Source organism: Helianthus annuus, chromosome 2 (assembly GCF_002127325.2).
Source record: "Helianthus annuus cultivar XRQ/B chromosome 2, HanXRQr2.0-SUNRISE, whole genome shotgun sequence".
NCBI lineage: Eukaryota > Viridiplantae > Streptophyta > Magnoliopsida > Asterales > Asteraceae > Helianthus > Helianthus annuus.
In genome coordinates, this window is record NC_035434.2 from 155,638,976 (window position 1) to 155,650,603 (window position 11,628).

Here is an 11,628-nt window from a genome sequence, read left to right on the forward strand (position 1 = left end):
CTTGGTTCAATCATACAGGTTATTTCAAACAACTTATATTTTATTTTTTAAATACTATCAGGATGTTAATACGTTTTCATTTATTTTACTATTTAAACAGCCAAAAAAAGTTGTTATTGTGGGAGCTATTCTAGCAATTGTTTCTGATAAGATGTGGTATTATGATGGATGTAACTTTTGCAAATCCAAAGTTGAGCAAAAGTTTGAAACTTACGATAAGGAGGATGGTACAAGTGATGTTAGAGATGAGAAGGTATACCAATCTTCCAACAAGGATTGTCAAGGAAAAGATGTTTTTCCAATGTCGAGGTAAATAACTTTTATTCATACTTCTATTTTTTAATCAACAACTAACATTTATGATATTACATGGTTTGTGTTTCTTTCTTAACTATATAAATACGCTTTTAAGGTTTAAAATACCAATCCGAGTTCAAGATTCAACCGGTACGGTGACACTTACATTGTTTGATCATGAGGCGTCGAAGTTTGTTGGTAAAACTGCAAAGGAACTGATACAAATTCAGGACGATTTAAATATAATACTTCTTTCTGATTTATTTAAATTATTTTTTTCATATACGGTCCTGACCACACATCACATATTTTCAATATAGATACTTAATACCAATGAAGTGCCCAGAGCATATCTGTTGAGTTTGACACATTGGTTAACCTCAAGTGTGCTTTCGTTATTCGAGTAACAGACTTTAATATTACGAATGTTGTTGAGAATTATGGTATATCAGTTGTGACCAATGATGCTGATATTTTGGATCAGCTAAACAAAAAATGGAAAATTGATCAAGTAAGTGATTGTTATATTAAATGTATTTTAACTTTTTTTGTTCCTTTAAATGATCCTTATAGAAATTGTAGTTTGATTCCCATTTTTTACAGCTTGATGCCTCTGATTCGTTTGCTATGAGTCAGTCTGAATTCCAATATGCTGGCGGTGAAAGTGCAAAGGTTTGATCTTTTAACAACTATTATAATCTAAAATTAAAAATGCTTTTGTTCTAATATTTCTTTTTTTTTATAAAGGATGGTGTTTCTTACACTGGTGATAACTCTACACCTGTTTCAAAGGATTTTGCTTCTGACTTCAATCAATCATCAACTGATTTGAAGCGTAACCTTGGTGATGTTTATGTGAGTGAAGACGTAGTGGGATCGTCGGCAAGTAAACCTCGCATAAGTGGTGATAACATTTCTTCTGATGAGGATCATGCCAAGAATTAATAACCAACTAATTTATTATTATAAGAAGAAACATTTTGTTTGATGTTTGACAGTTTGTTTTGAATTTTTTTGTTGGTGGTGCTTTAAAACATTTATATGGTTTGCTAATGTAATATAACATCTTTAGTTATCTATTGTGTCGTTTGGTTTTAAATTATGTCTGGTTATGTTTCTTATTGAATTAGATTACATTTTTTTTTACTAATCTACTCATATGATGTAGATTAAAACCATTATTAAAAAATCGAATTTACTTTTACCGTTACTATATTTAGCATTAAAGTAACACTAATTGTTTATTTTAATTTTTTTATTAATAACTTACCTTTTTTAATATATTATATAAATAAATACAGGTAATTCAAATTCGATTGTTTTATTCAAAGATTTCTAAAATTTTGTACAGTTTCTAAATTTAACATTCTTTCTATAATTAAGATCATCAATCTCATTTTAACTGATTTACAATGATTTCTATTATTGATTCCATAAATAGATTATGTCTATAAATACAAAATAAAATACTTATTTCTTCATTTCATCTTCAACTTTCTTTCAATGTTGATTCAGAATTCTCCTACGTTCTAATATTTTTTTCCATCACTCTTTAATTTTCCAGTAAGTTCTCAATTGTTGTACTATCATTTATATGTATTCTAATTTGTTGTCATATCCTTTATAGCTATTCTGATGTTTGCTACTGATGATAAACCTTTGTTATTAGTGAATATTTTTAGAATATAAAACTTTTGGTTCTTTAATTATGACAGTAAGTTATAATGTTTCATTTTAGGTTTCTGTTGGTGTTTAGAAAATGGATAATAGGTTTAAACATCAATATTCATCTTCTACCGAACTTCCCATGAATGCCGTAGTTAATGATTGTAAGTGTGGTTCTTTAATTTGTTTTATCATATATTATTTTTAATAAAATTCAAGAGAGTAATGAATTTTTTTTGTTCCCAATTTCTTTCAGATTACAGACGTTGGTTATCTTACGTTATGAAAGGTAACTTAATGTTGTTATCAATTTAAAATGTAGTATTACGTTTTAAAACTTAATCTATATTGCTTCTTAATTTTTTGTTACTCCTTCCTTGACCTCTTTAATTATTTTGTAATTGTAGCTGACGAGGCCAGGTATAGACGAAAGTTAAGAAAACTATATCTTGATAATATGAGATCAAAATATACTACACAAGTTCATCCTTATTTTCTCAAAGGTTACTTCTTTTTCATTAATACTGTTTAGTTTTCCAAAGTTTGTTAACTTTTATTTTTTTTAAAGTAGTCTTATCCTTAGTACTGTTTAGTGTTTCTTATGTCATATTTTATTGCTTTAACCATTTTAACATTGCAGGTGCCGAGGCAAAAAGAAGGCGTAGATTAAGAAAACTCTATCTTGATAGTAAGAGATCAAAGATTACTCGAAAATGTATTACATCAAAAGTGGATTCAACGTCTTCATCAGCAACACTGATCATTTTAAACAACAAAGAAAATATAACACCCAATTATTCAATGAGAAGCTTGCCTACAAATTGTTCACCTGTTATTCCTTTAAGTAACTATTCTTTTACTTAAAAGCATCTTATTATTACAACAATATTGTTTTACATCTTATACAAAAGTGGTTGTATTATAATTTTACTTACAATAATGATTGTTTATTTTTCATTAGGCAATCGTTTAAATTCTTCCTTTAACGGAGAAACTTCCATTATAACACCTTCTACTATGAAGATGAACGGAAAAGCGGTGCAAGACCCTTATACAACACCCAAGCGTACACCGTTGTCAAATGTGGGGGGGGGGGGGATATTCCACGGTCCTCCCAACCGCCGAGGTGATCCCACCTCGCAGACCGCCACCCAGCAAGCCTGAGTCTAGGGGTAAATCCGCTACCGTAGGGGCATTGGGAACGAGCAAGACTCGAACCCGCCACCTCCGGGTTAGAATGCGGGCTGGTGGCCATTGGGCTGACACCCAATGGTTACCGTTGTCAAATGTATCAAACATAGAGAGGAGAAGGTTGGCGCTATGCATTATGCAAATGGTCCAGATTCATGAAACGTGCTCGCATTAACGAGTGTGATACGGTTCACTTTTCTTTTGATGAAACTCATCAAGTCTTGAATGTTGAGTTGGTTGTACCAAAAAAAGAGTAGTGATTAGTTGTTTTACATTTAGGTTTTCGTTATTTGGTTTTCGTATGATATACATTTACTTTGTTATGAGTAATAGTTTTTAAATGTTTATTCATACACCTTATTCATCATAGAATTTTTCGTTTATTAATATATATGTATATATTTATTTGGTTAGAAAGATAGATTAACAACCCGTGAGTATTCACGGGTTATAACCTAGTTTAATCACATACAAAAAAAAACTAACTTTGTATACTATAAACTTATGGTTTATTATTGTCAGTAACCCGGGTTAGCTTAGCCATCAGTATTTAACAGCTCTGTGCAGAAGTCCATGGTGACACGCGATCCCGCGTCGCAGTTAGCGAAGAAGAGCGAGTACTCACTAGGGTACATCACAGGGAACGAACGGTTGAACGACCACTTAGGTGAGAGATCTCGGAACGTGAAAAGAAGTAAGGCGAACTTGGAACGTAGTATGCAGAAATCAGGGTTTTGTTGAAATTCAAGCAGGACTTCGGGCATCGATTCTTCCGAGAGAAGGAATACGCCTTGGCGCGAGAGATCAGGGGGCGATAACGTGGAGGTGACCGACACGGATGAGGCTGCTACGGTGATATAAGCTCTATGTGTGAGCCCGAACTTCTGCAAGAGGATCATCGGTCGGTCATCGGATTGGATTTTGATCGATTTGATATCCGCAGTAGATGGAGCAGTGAGAAGGAAGAAGAGGAGGAGAACACCGGTGACAGTTTCGAAAATTCTCATTTTACGTTGGAGGGAGATTCCGACATAAGATTGATTAGCTTAGACTTAAATATATATATGAGTGGAATCTGAACCCTTGGATCAAATGGTTAAGACGGAGTGGACTATGATACTTTGTGGGAATCTATGCCGTTCAAAAAAAAAAAAAAACTTTGTGCGAATCTATAATCTATATACTGGTTGGTCTAGGTGACTTTTGACTTATCGATTTAGAGTTTGTCTGTGTTATTTTTGTTTTGTTGCTCGGTGCCGGCCTGTATTTTTGTCGGTGTGTTTTATTGAAGTACTAGATTTTTGTCACAGGCCGCGCGTTGCGTCGGCGACGTCTTAGTTGTTTATAGTTGGCGACACATTATGTGATGCGTTAACTATATAAAAACACGTGTTTTGACGTATACGATCTAAGTTAGTGTAACATATATAAGCATTGCGGTCATTGCGTACGATTATGACATTAACATGTGGTGCCCGCACTTGACATTACACATTTATCTTACTTTTTTTTTTTAACCAAATAGTGTTGGTTCAGTTCTGTTTGTGCATGAAGGAAAACAATACAAATCATACCTGTCACAGCAGATAGTGCAGAGGAGAATCCAGTAATAGAGTTCGACATGCCTGTCATCTTGATCTGGTTCCTCCTTAGGGTGCTGACTGATGATGGGGACTTAGAGAACCGAAAAGGGGTATCGGTTATGGAGAGGAGGTTTCGTGATGATGTTATGGCTTATGGGGTGTGAATTGTGAAACTGAGTAACCCTTAAACCTCCACATAACTCTCCTTATATAAGCACCCAGGAGGAAACCTAATTAGTTACTAAGGGTAATATGGTCCATCAACAATTACCAACTAATTAAATAATAGGTTCTAATATATTTTGATCTCTATAATGTAAATGATTAAGATGGCTATAGATTAAATATTAATACTTAATATATTTAATCTTACATTCTCCCACTTAGCCGAGTAATCATTTACTATGAGTATTAGCTAAGCCTGATCAGGAGTTAACACTCATTTTAGCCTTAAACAAGTACTATAGCAGAGAAATACAGCCGTTGAATCATTATGCGACTCAGGACCCCCATTAATCATACTATAGCCTTAATTTAAAACCTAATCATCATGATCAAAATACGCGTAAGCCCTTTGTTTGATTTGTAACTTTTATTTGTCTATATGCCATTATACCGGTTGAACATATTCTAACAGACATACAAAATCAAACTTGAGGAAAATCAACTAATACTTAGTCATTCATAGTACGATATGCGGTTGCGCATGGCCATTAATTAATACCCGTCTATGAGCTCTCTTAATAAGACTTATGGGTAATAGCCCTTCAGTTATAGGATCCTTAAGCATATCATGAATGTATTCGATACAAAACTTAGTTTCCTCAATTCGTTCATAAACGAATAATTAATTGCGTATCGAAACTTAATGCAGCACCTCTTGAACTGTTACTGTTCAAGGAGTTATGGTAGCTGACTTTATCACACTAATTCTTCAAAACATTATATGGAGTTAATAAACTTATGAGTCCACTGATTAAATTTCAACAACATTTAGTGACCATGTTATGTCATTATAACTTAGGTTGTTAATATCAGTGCATTATGACTCCTCCATGAAATAGGTTTTGTCTGCTGACATAAAGATATACCCGAAACTGCATTTTTATAATCTTTGAATATCTCAAAGTTAGAGTAATAAACCGGTTTTAATTCTCACTTCTTCTTTAAATTGTAGTCTCTCGTTTCTTTTAAAGATATTGTAATACTCCATTAGATGCTACACATTAATCTAGACATATCTAGTGTGTTGCAATACGAGTAATATCTAAACGAGTATAGACTTAAACTTACATAAGGCTTCTAATTAATGAAGCGTAAATAAATAATCTCATTTATCCTATTATCCTCTAAAGGAGAGCAATATTGATTGTTACATATGTAAGGACCCATCTAATGTTAAACTTATGGAACGAAACTAATATCCCATTGGGTCTATCTCAGTATGTTATGATATCAATCACGTAAGAGATATCTCTGAGTTTTATTATATCAAAGTTTGTGTTAACAATGCTTTGACTTATGTAACATATGCTTGTCAAAGAATGTCATCTATATAGACAAGTTTATTTTAGTTGCTCCCACTCATCTTGAGGTAGGTACATTAATCCACTTGATTCTTGATGAAAATAATTACGTTAGCTTTTCATCACATTATGATGTTTGCATTAACCCATACATGGATATTATTGGCTTACAAATAAAGTGTTCTTTAACCTTCAGTTTGAAACTTTAGGTTGTTATCTAATGAACATGTAAATGTGTCAGCCATTTATTAGGGAAAATCGTTTTAATGTTTATCTAATGTAGCTTAAAACTATTATAAGCTACTAGAACAGTAATGATCCTCAAAGAAATCTTTTGTTAGATATGCTATAAAGAGTCTTTAATAACTTATCTCTTCCTGAGTACAACCTTTGACAATCAATCATGCTTTTGAGTGTCTTAACGCTTATATTAGGATTTGGTTTAGTCATGAACACTCTTAGGTAACTTAATCAAATCCCAACCGTTATAAGAACACACAAAATCAGTTTTACTAGAAAACTGTTTTATTCCATTCAAATGATTGATTTACACTAATGGCTTAATTTGAAGAGATAGGATCAGTAAGCATTTCCAAAATCCATTTCAACTTCAATTAGGGAGGTTATGTAATCATCAAAGTTAGTAGGCTTTTAAACCTAGATGACCTCCTGAGTTGATTATTGGGTTCATTAGAAGTTTCAATTTTATGGATTAGCTCTTGGTTAGGTTGCTATCATTTTCATTCTAAGTTTGTAAGAGTTGGTGCAGTATAGTGTACAAGAGGTGTAATCGGAGTTAAATTCGGAGTGAATTTAATGACACTCTTCCCCCCGCCTCTTGTATTCCTTGCAAGTCATAATAAGGACTTTGACTGCTCCCACTAACCTTAGAAATCTTTAGGAACTCAGCATGCTTAGGGTCAATACTTAACGACCAACAAATTCTAATAGAGAAAACATGAGTCGTTGTAGTTTCTCTTGTTGAGGATTATGTTAGTTTAGGTAAGAAATCTAAGTGCGCCCACAATTAAGCAACAATGAAACTTTTGTAAGAGTAGCATTAGATTTAAGGAGATAAGGTTTGATTGAACAGTGTCGTGATGGAACGATGTCTTGTACAAGAGGTGTGAATTTAATGACACTCTTCCCCACCTCTTGCAACTATTGCAAGTTATTATTAAGACACTTAATGCTCCCACTGATCTTTAATATCTCTAGAATGCTACAAGAGAAGTTTTAATGAGCTACGTGACGTGGGAACCTATCACATATATGTTAGACTTTATTTGATTTCTTTAATGTCCAGATATCATAAGAAACTTTAAGGACATATTTAATAGAAATCTGATTAACTACATATATGAATAGAGTTCTTCTAAGACCGTAGGCCATATGCGACAAAGTTTAGATACAAGTTGATAGTCTTTCAAATGATAAATGAATTATGTCTGAATATTCCATTTGGAATAAGTTCCACGAATGTCAATGAATGACTTATGATGGACCCATACTTATTCCTTAAGCCAAATAATATTTAGGGCTGTAACGTCATGATTTAAAATCACTTAAAATGAGATTAGATGAATAATCATCCTCATTAACCACGTCATGATTTCTCATGAATTTTGGTTCTAATGGATGAAATTTATAAGTCTCATTTTCCTTTTGTCAAATTCTCGTTAGCATGATGACAAAGGTTGTGAAAAATAAGGTATCATCTAGTTTCATCTTGGTAATGTTTCTATCCAGATATTTAGAACAAATAAGAGGAGAGTTTAAGATAAGTGTGACTTTATGTTGACTATGCAAACCTCACAACCTTCATAACATTGCTTAATTATGATACTGTATTCTGATTAATCTCCAGAATATATAAGGTATCGAAAAGCGTTGTTGGAAGACTGTTCATTATGGTTCTTATAGTCTTAACATTTAATTTTGTCACTAACTCTCATGTTAGTTATTTGTCGAGTTCTGGTAAGGAAACGTATGGAACTAGAGTCAACTAATCATGTGTTAATTGGAATATTAAAATTATCAGACTTAAATATCATTAGTAAGTTTCTATCTAATTAATTTATCCAACTGTTCTTTAGAATAATGGATAGTCTCGTTGCTTATGCCTAATCTAATGACATAATTATGCAGTGAGATTTTCCCTTGAAGAACCTTAACGTTGGGATTAGCACTTGTAATTTGTCTATGGACTTTAGAACAATCCTCTCTTAAGGTTTTAGTGGTTGTAAGGTGAATAACATCTTATTTTCCAGTTTCAAACATTTATTTCTATGTACATATGTTGCTTATCAACACACTCGTTATACTTTGGTACTTTTGAGTGTTATAGCTGATTTATAATGCATCAAATTGTACAAATGAAAACTTAGTATGTAATGTACTGGAAAATGTACTTATTTCCATGCGTAAGCCCTTAACTTTATGGGTCATGGTATTGTACATTATAATATATTCACATATACCACTTAACCATATAATTTATAATTAGTTAAATAAAGACATGCACCTTAGGAGTTCTTGTAATTATTCCACAATTATAGATTAGTCTTAGGAAAAATTAATCTGGAATAACTTTAGTGATAGCAATTATTTTAGATAGTTCTTGATTATCATAAGAGACATCATGTTCGATTTATCCTAATCATCATGCTCTACTTTTCTTCTGTAGTGCCTTATCAGAAGAGAGCAATAAGGTTATCGTGTCTTAAGAGATAATCAAGGATTTAATTTAAGAGCTAATTCTTATAGAAACTTTAAATAAAGCAAAAACATTTTAGGCTTAGGAATTAGAGTGGATGAGATATAGATTTATAGAAGAAAATTATAGTGAGTAAAAATTATGGGTACTAAAATAAGGCAGACAAAATGATCACAAAAATTAATTGAGGATCATTAATATAAGGATCATTATGTGAAGAGGTTGTGATATGTCTATTACTAACATCAAAATAATAGACTACTTAAAGTTCTACTTAAACGAAGACAAAACAGCTTTGGCCAGAAGTGTAATCATTTAAGCATATGTGCAAAGTGGTTGTAACAAATCAGCTTTGGCCAGAAATTGAGACAGACACTTTAGTTATGCACTTGTTGAGTATGCCATCTATGAATGAATTAAATCAGCTTTGGCCAGAAATTAAGACATTCATGCTTATGATGCACACACAACATAGCTTTCGTAAGACTTGGATGATAAGTAGATGCATCAAGTCAGCTTTGGCCAGAAATGATGCATCAGAAGCTCATTCAAGTAAAGCCATTTTGGTTTCTGTAAAACATTATTTGATCCTCATTAATTAACTAAATAATTACAAAAACCAATAATTTAATAGCAAACCACCCGTTAGCGCGGATCGAACTCCGCGGTGAGTTCGCTGGGGGGTGCGGGGGACAGCGTGCCCCCGCCCGGGGTTCGGGGCGGAGCCCCGAAAAAATTTTTCTTTAGTTCACATTTAAACAGCTTAAAATAATGAGATTTCGAGTCGCAACCACGATTTCGACTAATGACGTTATGGTTGCGAGTCGCAACTACTGTTTCGACTAGTCACGTTATGGTTGCGAGTCGCAACTACGGTTTCGACTACTCACGTTATGGTTGCGAGTCGCAACTACGGTTTCGACTACTCACGTTATGGTTGCGAGTCGCAACCTCATGGTTGCGAGTGATGACGTTATGGTTGCGAGTAGCAACCTCATGGTTGCGAGTCATGACGTTATGGTTGCGAGTAGCAACCTCATGGTCTCGACTAATGACGTTATGGTTGCGAGTAGCAACCTCATGGTTGCGAGTAGCAACCTCATGGTTGCGAGTAGCAACCTCGTGGTCTCGAGTAGCAACCTTATGGTTGCGAGTAGCAACCTCATGTTCTCGAAACTTCCTGTTACAGCTGTTAATTGTGATGACATAACTGAAAATTCGAAATCTAAGGGATTATGGGATATTATTTCCTGTTTTAAAGTGATCTAATTTTATCAACATATTTCGAAAATAATAACTGTTTATCTAATAACAGTTTCGAATAAAAATTAAAAGATAGAATTAGATCAAACATGGAAAAAACACCCATTAATCCTAAATCATTCCAAATCATAACAGAATTTTCGAATTTTCACATGAACATGATGAACCCTGATCATAAAAAATAAAATTCTGGAACCCGAAACCTGAATTTTAATAGTTTTACTAAACAGATTTCGGCTAAAATTATAATCCAGTTAATTCGGTGAACAAAACAATTAATCTTTTCATCGAAATCATGATTTCGAGTCGATTCTTATGACTCGAAACCGGCTGTTAAGGTCATACGGTTTTTAAAGAAAAATTCCGTTTTCCAAGTTTCAATCCCAGAATTATGGATACGAAAACAGAACTGACTAATCAACATATGCTCTGATACCACATGTTGGTTCAGTTCTGTTTGTGCATGAAGGAAAACAATACAAATCATACCTGTCACAGCAGATAGTGCAGAGGAGAATCCAGTAATAGAGTTCGACATGCCTGTCATCTTGATCTGGTTCCTCCTTAGGGTGCTGACTGATGATGGGGACTTAGAGAACCGAAAAGGGGTATCGGTTATGGAGAGGAGGTTTCGTGATGATGTTATGGCTTATGGGGTGTGAATTGTGAAACTGAGTAACCCTTAAACCTCCACATAACTCTCCTTATATAAGCACCCAGGAGGAAACCTAATTAGTTACTAAGGGTAATATGGTCCATCAACAATTACCAACTAATTAAATAATAGGTTCTAATATATTTTGATCTCTATAATGTAAATGATTAAGATGGCTATAGATTAAATATTAATACTTAATATATTTAATCTTACAAATAGTATTTTTGTTATTAAATAGGAGAAAAATTTACATCGAAATAGTTGGTAAACGGGCAACAAGCTGCGCCGCTACCCCTTTTTGAATAGCACATTATGTTCGTGACATTAACATCATTAAACATATATAAAAAAAGAGTATGTCTTGATCGTTGCGGTCTAAAGTCGTAAAAGTAATTTAGATAGCAATGGAAAGTCTTAGAGGTAATTACACATGTTACGTTCATGACATTAACATCATTAGACATAGATAAAAAAATAATATGTCTCGGTCGTTGTGGTGTAGAGTGATAAAAGTAATTTAGATAGCGATGTAAAGTCTTAAAAGTAATTTAGGCATTAACGTGGTTAGACATAGATAAAAAACGAAGTATAATCATGTGTCACGCGCTATGGTGTAACGTCGTAAGAAACAAATATAAACATAATAAGGTGTCAATTTAGAAAGTGTAGGAACCAATCTTTGTTTGTAATGTTTTTAAAATATAGTAAATAAGTGTAAGGAAACATAAG

At 33.3% G+C, this 11,628-nt stretch overlaps 1 protein-coding gene across 1 annotated transcript; it reads right to left on the reverse strand.

Moving 5' to 3' along the window:
* Window positions 1–3,689: 3,689 nt before the first annotated feature.
* LOC110898797 (protein CANDIDATE G-PROTEIN COUPLED RECEPTOR 7) lies at window positions 3,690–4,160 on the reverse strand. The gene has a single exon (XM_022145640.1). The coding sequence runs from the start codon at window positions 4,158–4,160 to the stop codon at window positions 3,690–3,692; it is 471 nt and encodes a 156-aa protein (XP_022001332.1).
* Window positions 4,161–11,628: the final 7,468 nt, after the last annotated feature.